Consider the following 20,141-nt stretch of genomic DNA (forward strand, 5'->3'; position numbering starts at 1 on the left):
TCTGCAGTATTAGCTGGTAGGTTCTCCCATCTACCAATGCAGACATGATGTTGTCTTAGTTCAGCAAAAGTAGTTGAAAGGGTCTCACATATCCTTTTCCACTGTAAACTATCAGGAGGAAAGATTGCGTCTTATTACCCCACTTTTATCTAAATTCAAACCCTTGGAGTTGTATATAAATTTTAAAACTGAGGTACTTCAGAAATTTTTATTGGAAGATATACAACGCTCAATAACTCAGGCAGTAGCAAAATTTTGTTACATTGTAATTTGTAAGAGGAAATATTTGGAAGAGCCTTGGTTTCGTCAACTGTACTCTTATGAGTTGTCTTGTTGTCTTCCTTTATTGCTGTTCTGGTCTTTGACTGAAATAAATATTGATTGAGTAGGCCCTGTCCTAAGAGCCCTGTAAGCTCTTAGAGGATCGGCTACCTCAGGAGGTGTGAGTCCTAATATGCAAAGGAGTTCCTGCTACAAAGAAAGCCCTGCTTACATAAGAAAGCAAATCGTAACACATGGTAAATACTCCTATAAAGATTCTCTTAAGTTGTATACAGTGTTACTAATCACAGTGACACATAACTGCCAGGTAAAAACAGAATGTACATTCATTCACATTATTGCAAAGCAAACTTCTGCATGGTGTAGACCAAAAAAAAAATCATTAATTACATGGTCAACCCCCACTCCAGCTTTAAAAAGGTAAAGGTAGTCCCCTGTGCAAGCACCAGTCGTTTTCGACTTTGGGGTGACGTTGCTTTCACATCGTTTTCACGACAGATTTTTTACAGGGTGGTTTGCCATTGCCTTCCCCAGTCATCTACACTTTCCCCCCAGCAAGCTGGGTCCTCATTTTACCGACCTCAGAAGGATGGGAGGCTGAGTCAACCCGGAGCTGGCTACCTGAACCAGCTTTTGCTGGGATCGAACTCAGGTCGTGAGCACAGGGCTCTGACTGCAGTACGGTAGCTTTACCACTCTGCGCATAGCATAGTCAAGTCTCTTCCTCCTCCTTTGAGTCTGTTGCATCCTTCTCTCCCCCTTTGCTCTTCTTCCTCTTGTCCATCACAGGATCCGATTTGCCTGAGAAACAGCTCGTTCCAAAATAGTGCGAGGAGAAGCTAAATATGGGTCTTGCGGAATCCTTAATTCTGGGCGGCAGAACGGAGCTTTTTCAACACCAGCCGGTTTGCGTACATCCTTGTGCCTAGCTGCCCCCAGGGGATAGGTGAAAGCACCAGTATCTATTTTATTTTACAAAATATCCTGCCTCTCTGCCCTCACGAGGGCAGCCGAGCCAGAGAACAGCCTGAGTCTGTGGATCCTGAGAAAAAAACCCTCCTCGTAATCTAGGCTGCTGCTGAAGGGTGAAAATCCCCTCCCAGTGTGTCACATCCGAAACCCTACCATACACCACACCCCTTTCTGACAGGTCGCTTCTCGAGAGGAGCACAGGCAAAGCGCAAAGCATCTGAGGCCACAATCCCGCTTCCCTTTCTGGGACAAAGTGCATTCTAGTTCCTCTGGCTCAGTTGGAAAAAAATGGCCAAATGTATCCGTTGTCAGTTGGTCACGCCGTCCATTAAGGTCCATAGAAAGTCCTTCCAAAAATATGAGGTGTGAAGATTATCAACAGAGGTTGGTCAGGGTAGGTCCGGAACTGTGGGAAGAGTGAAGCAGAAGTGGCTGGTGCTGGATCAGTTGCTCCAGCTCGTAGATGGAGGGCGCAGGCAAGTTCTCAGAGGCTCTAGGGAGGTAAAGAGAAGCTGGGTAGACGCAATGCTAAGGCCCTCATGACGGTCCAGGGATCCCTCTTTCCTGCCACGGTTCCTCTGCCCTGAAATGTTCTGCAACTGGTCACCTTCCAGTGTGTTTCCCATTAATCCACCCTCTTTAAGAACACAAGAAGAACCCTGCTGGATGAGACTAGTTGTCCATCTTGTCCAGCTCACACAGTGACCAACCTGTTCCTCCGGAGGGCCAACAACAGGGCACAGAGGCCGAGGCCTTCCCCTCATAAGAACATAAGAAGAGCCCTGCTGGATCAGACCAATAGTTCACCTAATCCAGCGTCCTGTCTAACATAGTGGCCAACCAGTTCCTCTCTATGGCTGTCAACAGGGCATAGAGGCTATGGCCTTCCCCTGATGCTGCCTCCTGGCTCCGGGATTCAGAGGTTTAGTGCCTCAGTCACCATGGCTAGCAGCCAGTGATAGTCCTATCTGCCCACCTTGGCTCCTCCTCAAATCGCACACTACCCAGCCCTACTACTACAGGTCTCAAAGCATCGCCATGGATTTATCTCCTCATCTCTCTCTCCCCTTAATGCCCCCTTTTAGTTCACTTTGCGAAATTAGTCACATGACCCCTGCAATATCCCACTGTGCCTCATCCCACAACCGCCAACTGCAATTAACTGTAAAACATATTGCCCATGTAAATAAAGCCAGTTTCTGATTGGCTATTGTGGCTCCCAGCTGAGAAACTCCAGGAAACTTGTATCTCTGAAAGCGCTAGGGGTTGCTAACTGACATTTCTCACTCCCTTCTCAAAACGGCATTTTTCTGACTTTGGAGATCAGGGGGATATTTAAACCTCCGAAAAATGCACAGAGTAGATGAATGTTCAGTTGAAGCACAGCAGTGAAATTTTCATCTACAACTGGCAGTTGAAGGAAGGAATCTGCTCTGTCCCACCAGCTCGCCCCCTTCAAAAACTCTCGCCACACTCACAATGGATCCAGCGCCATGTGGTAATCCATGACTCCGTGGCAGTTTAAGTCAGGCAGGCAGATATCCATCTCTGACTCCTGAAGCAAGAGGTGTGAATCAACCGAGTCGAGGGGCAAAGTGTTTCCTTGAGACATCCAATTGATCTCAGGAGGAGGAGGCAAACTGGATGGACAAAGAAGACTGAGTCAGAAGAGGCACCAAGAATAGAGAATTCTAGTTAAGATCAATACCTGGTCGGCTAAGGGGATGAAAACAATGCCCAGGGCCTTTCTCCTCTTCCATAGCAGTAGATCTGATCTTTTGCATGCTGGAATAACCAGCTCAGATTACAAAGCTGTATCCAAGAAGCGTTACGCTAAACACAATGGAAATTATATATATATATATATATGAGAGCTCCATGGTGTAGAGTTTTAAAGCTGCAGTACTGCAGTTCTAAGCTCTGCTAACGACCTGAGTTCGATCCCAGTGGAAGCTGGGTTCAGGTAGCCAGCTCAAGGTTGACTCAGCCTTCCATCCTTCCGAGGTCAGTAAAATGAGTCCCCAGCTTGCTGGGGGGAAAAGCGTAGATGACTGGGGAAGGCAATGGCAAACCACGCCGTAAAAAGTCTGCTGTGAAAATGCTGTGAAAGCAACGTCATCCCAGAGCCAGAAACAACTAGTGCTTGCACAGGGGACTACCTTTTCCTATATATATATACATACATATATGTGTGTGTGTGTATATTCCATTGTATTTATCCTAATGCTTCTTAACTACATATAGTAGCAGGAACTCTTTTGCATATTAGGCCACACACTCCTGAAGTAGCCAATCCTCCTGGAGCTTACAGGGCTCTTAGTACAGGGCCTATTGAAAGTTCCAAGAGGACTGGCTACATCAGGGGGGTGGCTACATCAGGGGCCTGTGGCCTAATATGCAAAGGAGTTCCTGCCACAAAAAAAGCCCTGTATATATATATATATATATATATATATATATATATATATATTTCATAATTCATACCAAGGGAAAGCAATACAAGTGGCATATTCATAATTCATACCAAGGGAAAGCAATACAAGTGGCATATTTTCACACAGGGAGGAGCTTATGTGATTTCACCACTGCTGGTGCAGCTGTTGATAAACATTAGGGCTTCAACATGGCAAGGTTTCCTTAATTTCCCTGCCCCAGTCCCTCCGCATCGGCCAAACCCCCCTCCCCAAAGAAAGCAAGGCTTTTGCTTTTTTTTTAAATGATCACTAGAATATCATTATTAATATACTATTGTAATAACAAACATACCATGTCCTCCAAATTCCCAGCTTCCATTTAAAAAGTAAATCTGTAGCCCCTTCCATTGTGGAGATATGCCTTTCTCCTTATATCTCTGCAATGAAAGGGACAGAGATTTACTTTTTGAAAAAAACGTGCGAGGGGAGCCAGGAACCTCCTGAGTTCCTTGGAAGAAGAGCAGTATAAAAATGCATGGGCAGAAAAAAAGGGCAAAAAAGAGGTGCAATTGCTGTTCAGAAGTCATTGGAAAGATGCAACCACAGATCTTCCTGTATCTCATCTGTTTTGATCCTGGCTTAAATGCAACCACAAAGAAGAAGAAGAAGAATTGCAGATTTATACCCCACTCTTCTCCCTGAATCAGAGACTCAGAACGGCTTACAATCTCCTATGTCTTCTCCCCCAACAACAGACACCCTGTGAGGTGGGTGGGGCTGAGAGGGCTCTCACAGCAGCTGCCCTTTCAAGGACAACTCCTGCCATAGCTGTGGCTAACCCAAGGCCATTCCAGCAGCTGTAGGAGGAGTGGGGAATCAAACCCGGTTCTCCCAGATACGAGTCCACACACGTAACCACTACACCAAAAGGCAGGGATTCTTACGTTTGCATTATCTGGTTTCCACAATTTGTGTTCATGGGAGAGAGCATGCTCCGGTGACTCGCTGCTTGCGGAAGTATCATCGGTGAAGGGCTGCGAGAAGGACAAAGCAAAGGCGACCATCAAAAATTTGCAAAAGGAAAAAGGACCAAAGTCGGAACCAGAAACGGACTGGGGGGAAATGCACCAAACTAGGGGTGTTGCAAGAAACAGTGCCACAGAAAGGAGCTAAGGACCACAGAAAGGAGCTAAGGCCACCACTACATCACTGAGAAATGGCAGGAAACCCAAATTCTTTTTGGTTTACATTAAAGTTGCTTTGCTAACTGCTCAAGTGTCAATTAAACGAATGCTGACCAGAATACTGGAGCATGGGAGCAGGTTTATTTCTTGGCAAGCCACTGGGTAAGAATAACATCTGCACATTTTGCTTTTTATCTCTTAAGGAGCTTGAGGTTGTTCTTTTAAAAAGATCAAAGCTGAGCATTCAGGAAATAAGCCCGAAGGAGAGGGAGAGAGTAGGCCATGCATGGAAGTCAAGGGGGGGAGGGCAGAGCATTCCCTGACAGATTTTAAGTTTCCTCTCCCACTTGGGACAACTCTGTAAATGATGCGAGTTTCCATCAAGTAGGAGCCTCCTCGTCTCTATATGGCCCTTGTTTCTTTCCCTACTGGGAGTTCTAACTACACATTGGTGCCGCTCTGTTCTAAAACGATCATGCTGCTCTGTACCAAAAGCAACTACGTCTTATTTGTTATTCTTTATTTTTATGTTAGATTTATATCCCGCCCAATCTACAAAGACTCAAGGCGGCTAACAACATAAAATAAACAAAGGCAACATTAGTGAACAGTATTAAAACAATAAAACAGTAAAAGAATCAAATAAAATCACAATGGTGCTACTACATCTATTATAGGCAGGATCATATAGTATCTTCCTCTCTTCAAAGCTGTCGAATCCTAGGCAGTTGGTACTAACGCAAGATAGGTCCAGGTGAGGTGGCAGCCCTCTCCCATGTAGATATTATATGCCATACAGAATAATCCAATCTTGCAGGCCCTGCGGAACTGTGGTAAGTCCCACAGGACCCTGATGGCTTCTGGGAGGGTGTTCCAGATTATTGGGGCTGCCACCGCAAAGGCTCTGGTGGAATTTAGCCTAGCCTCTTTTAGCCCAGAGACAACCAGAAGATTTTAGGAACTTGATCAAAGTGCTCTCTGGGGAACTGTAGCAGAAAAATAATGGGACAGCACTCAATTACTGGTATGAAGCAAGGTTTTTTTACTTTGACGCCAAAGCAGAGTCCACTGAAACGTAATTCCCCCTCAAAATACTTAACTGAATCATATAATACACAAACAGCCTTCTTTAAGCACAAATGCAAGCTAGCAGGCAGGCCCATGAGCTTATCTGATTGCAACATCTCCGCCCCCTCGCTCTCTTTCTGGTAAAATTCCATGGTTTGTCCCCTCACTCTATCTGCTACAGCCAGACGCCTTCAATGAGGCTCCTGTCTCTTATCTAATACACATATTTGAATACACACCCATTGAAGCTGTCTGGCCTCTAATGGACAGTTACATCAGACACCCTAGTTTTAAAAAGTAAAAGCATGCTTTCATTCATTATTATAGAGGTATTAATTAATTATTCAGGGCCCCCCCTTCAGAACATGTGGGGCAAGGCGGTCCCGCAGACAGGTAGGTCCTAGGTCATATAGGGCTTTGAAGGTTAATACCAGGACCTTGAAACGAATTTGGTACACAACAGGCAGCCAGTGCTGTGCCCTCGGCACAGGCTGAATGTGCTCCTGCCAAGGGAGCCCCATTAGTAGCCTGGCTGCAGCATTCTGCACCAGTTGCAGCTTCCGAATCTGAGTTAAGGGCAGCCCCATGCAGAGGCCACCTAACTGGCCGACTCCTATACATCGGCCCTGTTCGCAACACATTTCTAGAACCTGGATATGGTAACAAGCATCTGGGGAGAGGAATTGCAACGAAAAACATGATGGGTGGGAGGGAGAGCTAAGAATGCCGTCTGTGCTAATAGCACCCTTCCACTACCACTCTGCTAAGCAGCAGCACCGGTTTGAGGGTTTGGGGGGGGGCGGGGTCTATAGGTACAATGTTATGCACACTTGCTTGGGAATATGCCCCACTGAATTCATCTGCACTTCTTTCCAAAGTAATGCTCATTGGATTGGGTGGCAGCTCACCTATTTTGACTCTGTGACATCAGCAGTTCTTTCCCTTGAGCGCCTGCAGACTTAATGTGGGCACTAGTGGAACCTGTGGCCTGAAGAACCATACCTTAATATTTAAAACTAGCAACTTGCTCAAGTTGTAGCCCATTAATGGACCATGATCTCTTTTTCTTTTTTGCCTATTTCCAAAAGCCGCCCTGAGCCATTCGTGGGAAGGGCGGGATATAAATCCCGAATAAATAAATAAATAAATAAATAAAGCCATAATCTTTGTTTTTTGGTAATTTATCTCCAGCTGTTGTCAAGTTCTGCACTGCCTGCTATAGCATCCAAAAGACTCATTTTACTGCTTCTCAGTTTTAAGATGTTCTGTTTCAACTTGTGTCTTGATGTAACTCTTATTAACATATTAAGACAACTGTCTATCCTAAATACTTATAGCATAGATCTTATCCTTTGTGTTGAAGCTTTTAAATTCTTGTATTTTAATTGGTCTGTGACCGTAAATAAACTGTCCGTCTGACTCTGAGGCTTTTGGCATTAGCAGAGAATTCCTCTTTAAATGACACTATGGGTGCGCATCTCCTCCTCTCTTTCCTTTTTTTTTGTGAGTAGTTCTCAGGAATCTTATATGTCCACTGTCAACTTCCATCATATCACCAGTTTTGGAATGGAGGGTACTTAGGAAACCATCCAAAGCTATGAGGGTCCAAACCAAAATGTTCTTCAGTGCTTTGCTGGCTATTCCAATCTGCTGATGTCCTAGAAATATTCAATGCAGACTTTTGTTTGCAGCCAGGCATGCCAATGAAATGGCATTCTTCACTTCTATGTCATGCCAACATGGACGCTTGATTTGTGAAGCAAATGAAAGATGCAAATGTCTCAGACAAACACATCATACATTTGTGCTTTCGCTCTGAGGACTTTTTACAACAATGCCATCTTAAGCAGAGTAGACATACAACTCAGGATCACAGTGTAAAAGAACAGAAACGACACAACCACTGCAATTAATAGCTACTAAGGTTAACAATTAAGTTACATTACATATAGTCCTTGCATATTAAGAAGAAAAAGACTGCAGATTTATACCCCGCCCTTCTCTCTGAATCAGTCTCAGAGCAGCTTACAATCTCCTTTATCTTCTCCCCGCACAACAGACACCCTGTGAGGTGGGTGGGGCTGAGAGGGCTCTCACAGCAGCTGCCCTTTCAAGGACAAGCTTTGCCAGAGCTATGGCTGATCCAAGGCCATTCCAGCAGGTGCAAGTGAAGGAGTGGGAATCAAAACTAGTTCTCCCAGATAAGAGTCCACACACTTCACCACTACACCAGACTGTTATCTAGATTAAATAGATAACATAGATAACGTTAATGTGACCCTGTAATGTAAGTTAAGAAAAGTCTTGCAATGTTGCTGAACAGCTTCTATAATGAATTGATGAGCATACAGATGTAAGCCTGTTTTCTGAGGAATCTTCCCTAGCAGATTTTCTTAATAGATCTTCCTGTGCGGTTATTTCCTTAGAATGAACCATGAAGATTATTGCATAAAGGCTGAATGGAATTTAAATATTCTACAGGAACAAAAACTAAACAATTTAGACTTGCCAATGATTTGTAACTCTGCATTTATATAGGAAGCAAGTCAGCCGTTTAATCTTTTCATACTAGGGTGCGAAGCCTTCTGCTCTAACATTAGTTAACACAGTGCCCTCTAAACATACTAGTAACAAACTATAACTAACCCTGGTAATTCCATGCATCCGCACAGAGGTTTTTTTGTAGAAAAAGCCCAGCAGGAACTCATTAGTATGTGAGGCCACACCTCTGACATCACCAAAAGTACTATAATATCTTTTTTGAGGTGTGGTAACCAGAATAGTACTGTGTACAATTCTGGTCACCACACCTCAAAAATATATTCTAGCATTGGAAAAAGTCCATAAATTATATATATATATATATATATATATATATATATATATATATATATATATATATATATATATATATATATATATATATATATATAGTCATCCCAGAAAAAAAAATCAAATTCCAACACACTACTCAATCACAAGAAGGAAGGAAGGAAGGAAGGAAGGAAGGAAGGAAGGAAGGAAGGAAGGAAGGAAGGAAGGAAGGAAGGAAGGAAGGAAGGAAGGAAGGAAGGAAGGAAGGGAAGGGAGAGGAGAAAGAAAGAAAGAAAGAAAGAAAGAAAGAAAGAAAGAAAGAAAGAAAGAAAGAAAGAAAGAAAGAAAGAAAGAAAGAAAGAAAGAAAGAAAGAAAGAAAGAGGCGAGCAAATAGACAAGGAAAAAGACTGACAGAAAGAAAGAAAGAAAAAAAGAGAGAGGGGGGAGTGGGAAATAAGACAAACAGAGAAAAAGAAAGAAGGAAGAAAATAAAGTGAATAGACAGAAAGAAAAATGAATGAATGAATTTAACATGTGCATATAATCACTGCGATGTTCAAAAAATATTTTGCCAAGAGGCAGCTTGGATCTATAGGTTAAAAACATTTATGCCTCATGGACTTAATACAAATTTAGATCTATCACGTTATTTATAGGAGTTTAAGACTATTTGTAATGTAACAATACTTGCATGCTGACATTTTCTTCAATTAATGATATAATTAGAAATGAGAAATTTATTGAACAAGCGTATATGCATTATATTTTATTTATTGGATATTCTATCAGTCAGATATTAATAATTAAGTTCACACTTGTGATTTGTTGCTTTAAGTACGTGACAGTTTCACATGTAGCTGCGTGGAATTACAAGGGTTTAAGAAAGGCACCGCTATCAGTCTGTTTAGAGAGCCTTGTGCTGGCTAACATTAGAACAGAAGGCTTCGTACCTAGTATGAAAAGATGAAAGGGCCAGCTTACTTCCTATATAGAGCTATAAATCATAGGTAAGTCTAAATTGTTTAGTTTTTGTCCCTGAAGAATATTTAAATTCCATTCAGCTACTTGGTGGCCTTTCTGTTGTACTCTTCATGGTCAATTCTAGGGAAATAACCACAGAGGGAAGATCTATTAAGAATACCTTCTGAGGAAGATTCATCACAAAACGAGCTTACATCTGGATGTTATCAATTCATTACAGAAGCTGTCCTCAGCAGCATCACAAGGCTGGGACCTTTCTTAATTTACATTACAGGGTCACATTAATTGTGCATATCTTTGCTATCTACTTGGAGAGCTAATTTGGTGCAGTGGTTAAGAGCACGAACACTAACTGAAAGAACCATATTCGAATCCCCACTCCTCTACATGCAGCCAGCTGAATGACCTTGGGCAAATCACAGTTCTCTCGTAGCTGCTCTTTCAAGAGCAGTTCTTGAAAGAGCTCTCTCGAAAGAGCTCTCTCAGGTGTCTGTTGTGGGGAGGTGAAGCAAAAAGGAGACTGTAAATGGCTCTGAGACTCTGAGTGAGGGGCGGAGTATAAATCCAATCTCCTCCTCTTCTTCTATGCAATGTAACTTCATTATAAAGCTTAGTAGCTATTATTCACAGTGATTAACACTGCTTAGGACAGCGCTTTACATCACTGGCTGAAGCCATAAGACTTCATGACTTCTACATTCTTAGAACGCAGGGCTTTTTTTTTTAGCAGGAATGCACAGGAACTCTGTTCTGGCTGGCTTGGTGTCAGGGAACATGGCCTAATATGCAAATGAGTTCCTGCTGGGCTTTTTCTGCAAAAAATGGTGATGTAGGGGGGCGTGGCTTAATGAGTTCCTGCTGGGCTTTTTCTACAAAAAAGCCCTGTTGGAATGTATAGTACAGAGGCCTTCAATACAGTGCTCATGGGCCCCATGGCACCTTCCGGCAGCTTTATGGCAGCCAACAAAAGATTTTAGAAAGTGGGTGAAGCCAAGTGGAGCTTCTGCCCAGCGAGGCTTCTGATTGGCTACTGGAGATCTGAGTGGGTGTGCAGATTCTTACAAACATCATTTTGGCAGCAGCTGCCACTACAGCACAAGGATTTGCACAGTGTGACCGAAGGTAAGCTGCTGCAACTGTTTTGCAGTTGTCTCCGCCTCCAGTGGCATCCATGTGGCATCCATGTGCCTACCATACTACATCAAAATTCCAAAGTTGCCTGCATATTAAAAACATCTGGGATCCACTGATACAATAGTATCAGCAAAAGGAAGGGGAAGGAGATGTTTTCTTGTCTCTGTTTTCATGAAACCATGGCAATACTGTGGCCTGCTGTCAATTCAAGTAGAGCTATCCCACAGTTCTCTTTGGCACAGAGCAAAACCACAGGACAGTTTGTTATATAAACATCAAAGTTACTAAAAGCTTTCTTCCACGGCAGAGTACTTTTATTTCATACTGTGCCAAAGGAATGACATGTTATTTCTTTCGCCAGTTAACAGAGTCATGCTTCCTTTAACTTGTAGAACACTTTCTAATACCTCTACACACTGGGCTACAGATACACCAGGAATCTTTAAGTATTTTTGAGACACAAGGCAAGAACTGAAAAAAACAATCTACACCAAAATGTCCTGGCAGCCCTTGATGTCCTTTGTTCTTTAAAAGAACTCGATAGCTGAACTACCGGGTTCCCCCATTTCATGCACAATAGAGACACAAGCACCTGGCAGATCAGTAGTAGAGAGTTGCCACTTACTCAGAGTAAGTAGGATCAGTATGGATCCCAGGATTCCCACTGAGATTGGATACGGATCCCATTAAGTCCTGTTCCGGCAGAACCAAGCTGGGAGGTCTAGAATGAAACACAAACTGTGTTAGCATCCTTTCCCCCCTCCCCGGTTTAAAGTTTTTATTAAATTTCCACAGAGGGGAAAGGGAAGGGGAATGAGGGAATAGCTAGACATAAAGAATACATAAAGAAATATTACATTCTGCATATCGATATGACAATAAGAGTAAAAAGGCAATAGAATAAGTCAATAAATTCAAAATACATTCAAAATAACGATTGTTAGCATCCATTTTTTTTAAAGTGCAAAATCTGCCAATGGATGGGTTTGCACCTGCCAGCAAGACATCAAACATATGTAATACACCTCAGCCAGAAGATCTACTGGTGGCCCAATGTTTGGTTCTGGCAAGTTGTGCATTCAGTGTATGCCTGGGACACACACACACACAATCTCTATGATCTCAGTCACAGCCAGCCAGAATCTGACCAATTTCCCATACAGCCCAGCAGGTTTTTCATAACAGCATTTGGAATTCAAATGCCTAAAGGAAATGTAAACACTAGATGACAACAGTGGAGGGATTCCTCCCCCCATATGCTGCCCCATGATAACATTTAAACAGCAAGGTTATTGGGGCAAAGAACTCTTCTTTCTGGGCATATGCTGCTAAGACTACCTTTATTTCATACTGTGTCAAAGAAATACCATGCAATCTCTTTCACCAATTTAGTAGTGCTTATTTTTAATTTGGAGAAAACTTTCTAGTACTTCTACATACTAAGCTATGGATACAGCTGGATTCTTGACGTGTGTTTCAGAAGGAGGGCAGGGATTGTGTAAAACAATCCACACTGAAATGTCAAAGCAGCACTTTGTCCTATTTCCTTAAAAGGTGGGCTGTAAAACAGGGATGCCAGCCTCCAGGTGGGACCTGGGGATCCCCTGGAATTGCAGCTCATTCTCCAAACACAGAGATCTGTTCCCCTGGAGAAAATGGAGGCTTCAGAGGGTGGACTCTGTGGCATTACACCCCAGAGATCCCTGTTCTCCCCAGCTCTATCCCCAAATCTCTAGGATTCCCCAACCTGGATCTGGCCACCCTACCTGCGCCCCAAATACCTGGCAATCTTAGCTATAATCCTTTCTAGCTGAACTACTATGTTCCTCCATTTCAAATTTCAGGCTATTCACATTCTTTGTCAATGACTTTCCATCAGTGTTTCCTCTAAGTTGAGCTAGCGTGAACTAGCTCACAGTTTTTTAGCCTCTGGCTCACACATTTTTGCCTTAGCTCAGAAAAAATGGCCCTGGAGCAACTTAATTTATGCAGTAGCTCATAACCTTAATGCCAGTAGCTCATGAAATAGAATTTTTGCTCACAAGACTCCACAGCTTAGAGGGAGGATTGCTTCGCATATCTTATTCATGCTGGGAGAAATAATGGGGCAATGTGTGTATTTATCTAACATATTTTTCTCGATGTGTGTCTTTATCTAATATATTTTTTATTCTCACTCTTACAGAGAACCACTAAGAAATTCCATTGGCACCCTTTCTGGTACTGTATCATACAGAGAAAGTCACAATGCAGACACAAGCGCCCAGAAGATTAGCAGTAGAGACTTGTCACTTACCCAGGGTAAAGATCAGTAGGGATTCCAGGACTCATGTTAAGATTGGACACGGAGTTGTGTAAATTCTGTTCTTGTGGAGCCGGGTCTGAAGATCTGGAATTGAACACAAGCTTACGTTAGCATCCATTTTTTAAAAAATGCAAAATCTACCTATGAGGGGGTTTGCGCCAGCTGGCTCATCACTCGCAGACCAGTGACACCTTGCTCAAGTGAACTGAAGTATCATAAAATGGAAACAGAGCTTTCAGACCACCACAGCTCACACAATACTTTTCAACCAAGGCATTTCATAAAGCAGGAGTGGCCAAACATAAGAGCCATATAGAATATACATCAGATGTTTGAGAGCTGCAAGACACGAACATCAGAGGAAGGAAGGAAGGAAGATTAGATGGGGGATGGAGGAGGGAAGGAGAGGTGGAATGAAAGCAATTTTAAATGCATTCTCCAAGTCACTGGCTGGCTTGGCTTGGAGAAGTGATTTAAAGAGAGATATGCCTTCTCTAAGCCAGCCAACGAGGCAGTGGAGCCTTCGAAAGCCACACAATAAGTGTGAAAGAGTCACATGTGGCTCCTGAGCCACAGTTTGGCTACCCCTGTCATAGAGCTTGTTCCTTTACACACTGCAATTCACTGCTACAAGTTATAGAGAGAAGGCAGAACAAATTCATGAGGGATACAGATGAGACATACACACACAATCAGAGTTCTAAGCAACACAACCTGGCACTCTAACCAATTTTCCTTATAGCATAGCATGTTTTTCATAACACCATCTGATACCCAAATACCTACATGAAACGTAACCACCAGATGATAACAGTGGAGAAATCCCTCCCCCCTTTTTCAGTTGTTTCCCCATGATAACATTTAGATGGCAAGGTCTTTAGGGCAGAGAATTAGCTTCCTGGCATATGCTGCTAAGTGCCACGTGTAGTGATGTACACTTAAAAAAACCCCACCACTTCACTTCCAGATATCCATTGCCGTACTAATGATACATCTAAGGTACTGCTTGCCAAAGTGGTAAGCGAATTGGAAGCTAGGAGTGGTCTTCAGAGCTCACCACACCCCAAGGAAGGTTCAGAGGGGCAGAGGCAATCTTCATTCATCTGAGCCATGCAAAGGGAAAATTCAAGCACTCACGTGCCCACGGTTATCCTTATCTGGGTTGGGATGTATTCTTTGTTGGTCTTCCTTGGTAACTCTTCTGTAGGAAGAAATATACCCAGTGCTGAAATGCTCCAGGCACAAAACCAGGCCCAATTTTCTCATGACAAAAGTACCCCAAGCAACAGCATTATTTCTCCAGAGCACAAAAATGAGATCTTAAGCTTTCTGCCTTGAACTGCCAGTTGAGTTGAACTTTTTGACTGCACAGGGATCACTGGAGCTTCCAGTTAAGGATTTAGCTTGTGATTTGATGTCCCAATAGAAAGGGCACAGCAGATCACCTGACAACCTTTTATTCCATGCGACGTCCCCAACATGACGATGTCACTTCTATGTGATGTTATCACACGGGGGACATTGCTCGACATCCCAGCTCCCTCTGGGAATGTCCCCCAAGCCCCGCCCCCCAACTGGCATGCAGGTAAAGGTAATCCCCTGTGCAAGCACTGAGTTATTACCACAGCATGATGTTTTCTTGGCAACCTTTTTTTACAGGGCTGAGTCAACCTTGAGCCAGCTACCTGAACCCAGCTTCCACCAGGATCAGACTCGGGTCGTGAGCAGAGCTTGGACTGCAGCTTTAACACTCTGCGCCACAGGGCTCCATAGGCATGCAGGAGGACCTGGCAACCCTGAAGTCTGCTCCTGCCCATCAAGGACCAAAGAAATGAATTTTGCATTCCTGGGAATAGACAGACACAGCAGATACAAGCAGAATAAAGCCCTGTTCTCCCCTTCTGCTCACCGTTAAAGTAGTTCCGGAATGCCTCTTTTTTAGGCCTGTTAGGATACAGTATCTGAATCTCCTCCAGATCCCGAACACAGTCGGCAAGGGAACGAACTGACAAGTTTGCTGCTGTGAACGGCTGGATGTTCTCTACTTGACAGGAACCTGAAGTGAGCAAAAGAAGAAAAGCAATGTGGGTGGGTTACATTGGAAAGCATCTGCCCTCTGCCCTGAGCATTGTCCCACTATAGGAAAGATCAACATTAGTAGCAAGTGACGGCCCTTAAGCTACTGTTGAAGATGATGATATTGAATTTATATCCCGCCCTATACTCTGAATCTCACAATCTCCTTTACCTCCCCCCCCACCACACACACACACAAAACAGACACCCTGTGAGGTAGGTGGGGCTGAGAGAGCTCTTGCAGCAGCTGCCCTTTCAAGGACAACTCCAGAGCTATGGCTGACCCAAGGCCATTCCAGAAGGTGCAAGTGGAGGAGTGGGGAATCAAACCCGGTTCTCCCAGATAAGAGTCCGCACACTTCACCACTACACCAAACTGGCTGCTGATTGCTGTTTCACGCAGAAGGAAAAATGCATCCGCTAGGTGCTGTGGATACAGATCGCTGGGTGAATAAAGCTCGTGATTTGCTTGACGTCCCAGCTCCCTCTGGCTTGCACAGACAGATGCCTCCCATGTTTATTTGCATGGCTTCGTGTTGCAGGCTGAGTAACCCACGAGAGGAGCCACTGGCTAGGAAGAGGGCTCCAGTCCTTCCTAGACAGCCAGTTCTGCTCTGGACCTTCACTAGGAACAGATCCCACATTCCCTCTGGGCGTTTGCTCAGAGACTGCACTCAACCCAGTGCATGTGGCCTTAACGAGGGATCTACTTTTCCACCACACCTGGAAGTGACTAATCAGTGACTATCCACAGGATGTGGTATGAAGTCACAAGCTGTTCTGCATCACGGCCCAGGAAGAGAGCTGATGCTAAAAGCCCCGCTATGTTTCCCTTCCCCATTCTGTTTTCTCCAGCTGGAAAAAGCTGGCGCTGCAGAAAGGACGGATTTGTGACTCTGTTTCCTCTGCCTCAGCAATCCAGCAGGGTGGCGACATACATTTCGAAGGGGGGAAAGGCAAAATGTGAATGAGCTGTAGCGTAGCCATGTCTGCGAAAGCCAAGTCAAGAACATGTGACCCAGTGATGTGCCAGCACTGCTATCTGTGTTTGCAGCTGAAGTCTCCAAAAGTCTGCATTCCTCACCCGATAAAGCAAACTAACCTTTAACACCAATCCTGTTTTCTTAAAACTATAGTAGTTTGCAGTTCATGTTGTGCTACTAACGTACCATAGATAAAGTAGTACTATTCTTAAAAGTATGTTAAGAAGGAAATATATATTGCTTTTCTATTGGTTTAGATTTGGTGCAGTCTTGAGTGGTCACTGTGCAATCGGTGTACGAGTTCTGCAAGTTCCTGATGTCAATTTGCCTTTATATGCTTATGCTTTTGTCCATAATGTTGCCAGTGTCTTGAACTTTTGTAGGGATACTTTCTTTCTTTCTTTTTGGTGTTTTGACATGTGCATGTCTGCATGTGCATGTGTGAATGTGTGTGTGCACCTGGAAGTCAAGGTGACCTCTGGTGACTGACCTCTACCTGGAGCCTGGAGGATATTCAGAGAGGTGGCTGAATAAAGCCTGCCCCTACCTCCCGACTGCTGGTATTCCAAGGAGGTCTCCCATCCAAGTACTTGCCAGAGTTGGCCCTGCTTAGTTTCCAAGAAATGATAAGATTGGGCTTGCCTGGGCTATCCAGGGCAGGGCAGGACAGAGACTTTCCTTGACCACGACCAATTGAATAATAATAAGATATTGGATTTATATCCTGCCCTTTATTCAGAGTCTCAGAGCAGTCGCAATCTCATCTACCTCCCCAACCCCCTCCACAACAGACACCCTGTGAGGTAGGTGGGGCTGAGAGAGCTTTTTACAGCAGCTGCCCTTTCAAGGACAACTTGAAATTTGAAAGGACAATTTCAGCAAGTGCAAGTGGAGGAGTGGGGAATGAAACCCGGTTCTCCCAGATAAGAGTCTGCACACTTAACCACTACACCAAACTGGCTCTCAATAAAGACTTTGCTTCTCATGCGCACAGATCCTAGGCAATTAGTATTAAAGCATGGTAGATCCAGATGTGGTGGCAGCCCTCTACCATTATATTGAATCAGACCCTCGCTCCATCAAAGTCGGTATTGTCTGCTCAGACTGGCAGTGGCTCTCCGGGGTCTGAGGCCTTCTCTTCCCTCATTGCTCCCACCATTGGGGAGGTGGCAAACCTGGCAAGCACGCATTGGCCTGCTCATAGGATCCATCTGGGTGGTGGCATTGGGTCTGGTGGCGCCACCCGGGGCTGCCACTTGCTGTGGCTGCCAGGATCTGCCCTGAGCTTCTTTTGGTGCCCACTCCCCCAGCCCCAGAAACCTAGATCTGCTTGATAGACAGGCCTGTTCTGCGGGAAGCACTGCATGCAAAGCACTAGGGTTGCCACTGAACAGTGGACCTTCCCAAGCATCCTGTGTGCTCACTGCATTAGCTACAAACCTATCATTAGCAACTGTTTGGGGTTTCTCAAAGTTGACAGAGAAACTCTGGATTCACTTGAAGAGGTTCAAATAAATGTAAAATTATGTTCAATAGAAAGAAGATATTACATGATCCGCCTGAAGTAGCACCATTGCCATTTATCTGATTGTTTTATTGTTTTAATGTTGCTTTTGTTGTGGCGCAGAGTGTAGGATGCCCCGTGGCACAGAGTGTTAAAGCTGCAGTACTGCAGTCCTAAGCTCTGCTCATGACCTGAGTTCGATCCCAGTGGAAGCTGGGTTCAGCTGGCTTGAGGTTGACTCAGCCTTCCACCCTTCTGAGGTCGGTAAAATGAGTACCCAGCTTGCTGAGGGGAAAGTGTAGATGACTGGGGAAGGCAATGGCAAAATACCCTGTAAAAAGTCTGCTGTGAAAACACTGTGAAAGCAACGTCACCCCAGAGTTGGAAACGACTGATGCTTGCACAGGGGACCTTTCCTTTTCTTTTGTTTACTGTCTATTTTATGTTGTTAGCCACCTTGAGTCTGTATAGAATGTGAGGGATATAAATATAAATAAAAAAATCAAATAATGCAGCTTTGTGCATCCATAGTTTGTGCTCACTAATACTACATGGGCCAGGGATCATATTGCTGCATCTCTAACCTACTCCTTTGTTACTTACCTGCCATTTTCCACATACATATATGTATAGAGCAGGGGTAGCCAAACTGCAGCTCGGGAGCCACATGTGGCTCTTTCACACATCTTTGTGGCTCTTGAAGCCCCCACCATCCCATCAGCTAGCTCGGAGAAGGCATTTTTCTCTTTAAACCACTTCTCCAAGCCAAGCCAGTCAATGGCTTGGAGAATGCATTCAAAGTTACTTTCTTTCCACCACTCCCTTCCTCTCCCATCCATATGCCTTCCTTCCTTCACCCTTATCCAAGAGGGGACTGGATAAACATATGGAGCAGAGGTCCATCAGTGGCTGTTAGCCACCAGGTACAGATGGAACGCTCTGTCTGGGGCAAGTGATCCTTCCTTCCTTCCTTCCTTCCTTCCTTCCTTCCTTCCTTCCTTCCTTCCTTCCTTCCTTCCTTCCTTCCTTCCTTCCTTCCTTCCTTCCTGTGTTGTGGCTCTCAAACATCTGACATTCATGTCTTGTGGCTCTTAAACATATTATGTTTATTCTATGCAGTTCTTATATTTAGCAGGTCTGGCCACCTCTGGTATGGAGGAAGATAGATTTTGTTGCTTCATTGCAAGGATGTGGTGCACTGGAAAGCTCCTGTTTTTGATGCATCAAATGTTTTCAATGCATATACTGAAGTTAGAAGCAGATTCAGCAATGCTGCCCCAGGTGGACATGTTCCTCCCATTCCCGGCCCTCCTCCAAAAAACCCTTCCCATTGTTTTATTATCTCCATACAAATTCTAATAAAATATTATGAACTAAAAAAACCTACCATTCGGCAAGCGGATGACGTAAGCGATGCTGATGCCGCCTATCAAGGAATCACTGAAACGGAGCAGGAAGGTACCTGCTGGGGCATTGCCCAGGCGACTGGAGACATAGTCCTTGCTGACAAAACCCATGATAAGCCTGCGTGGGACAGAGAGAAGAAAAAGGAGGGGGGATCAATAGACAGCACTAAAACCACTCTCAGCTTTAGTGGATAAGGGGAAAATAAAAGTGGATAAGGGAGAAACCACATCCCTGCAGTTAGGGCGTTTATGGAAGAGAAGAAGCAGAACTTTCAGATCCTTCAGCAGTTGGTGAGTCTCAGAATGAAACTAGATGCAGCCAATTCTCCCTCTAAACTGTGGAGTCTTGTGAGCAAAAATCCTTCTTTGCGAGCTACTGGCATTAAAGTTGTGTTGCTCTGGGGCCCTTTTTCCTGAGCTAAGACAAAAATGTGTGAGCTGGAGGCTAAAAAACTGTGAGCTAACTCACCCTAACTCATCTTAGAGGGAACACTGAATGCAGGCATTTTTTTTTCTGAATCAAGGAACACCACAAAGGACAAGACTGCTTCACTCCGCTCTGGATCTTTTTAAGAATCAAAACTGTCATAGGAGGTGGTGGCAGCTACATGCATAGATGGCTTCAAGAGGGGATTGGATAAACATATGGAGCAGAGGTCCATCAGTGGCTGTTAGCCACCAGGTACAGATGGAATGCTCTGTCTGGGGCAAGTGATGCTCTGTATTCTTGGTGCTGCGGGTGGGGGGTGAGAACAGTGGGAGGGCTTCTAGTGTCCTGGTCCCACTGGTGAACCTCCTGATGGCACCTGGCTTTTTTGGCCACTGTGTGACAGTGTTGGATTGGATTGGCCATTGGCCTGATCCAACATGGCTTCTTGTGTCCTCCCCAAATCGTTGTTTCATCTGCAGAGGAAAAGATATAAAGGTTCCTGCCCCTCTCACTTTGCAGGAGAACAAAGAACCTGAGATGGAGCTATCTGAGCTGAAAAAAATAGGACAGGAAATGTGCAGCCTCTA

General features: G+C 44.3%; 1 protein-coding gene across 1 annotated transcript in view; it reads right to left on the reverse strand.

The window, feature by feature from the left end:
* Window positions 1-994: 994 nt before the first annotated feature.
* The window catches only part of STAT6 (signal transducer and activator of transcription 6), an 84,119-nt gene continuing 64,972 nt past the window's right edge, over window positions 995-20,141 (reverse strand). The window contains exons 15-20 of the mRNA XM_060253310.1: window positions 19,106-19,242; window positions 15,065-15,211; window positions 14,293-14,356; window positions 13,147-13,239; window positions 2,733-2,894; window positions 995-1,151 (exon numbers count right to left, since the gene is read on the reverse strand). Coding sequence (XP_060109293.1) covers window positions 995-1,151; window positions 2,733-2,894; window positions 13,147-13,239; window positions 14,293-14,356; window positions 15,065-15,211; window positions 19,106-19,242 — 760 coding nt within the window. The remainder of the gene's footprint in view (window positions 1,152-2,732; window positions 2,895-13,146; window positions 13,240-14,292; window positions 14,357-15,064; window positions 15,212-19,105; window positions 19,243-20,141) is intronic.

Source organism: Heteronotia binoei, chromosome 13, assembly GCF_032191835.1.
Source record: "Heteronotia binoei isolate CCM8104 ecotype False Entrance Well chromosome 13, APGP_CSIRO_Hbin_v1, whole genome shotgun sequence".
NCBI classification, from domain to species: domain Eukaryota; kingdom Metazoa; phylum Chordata; class Lepidosauria; order Squamata; family Gekkonidae; genus Heteronotia; species Heteronotia binoei.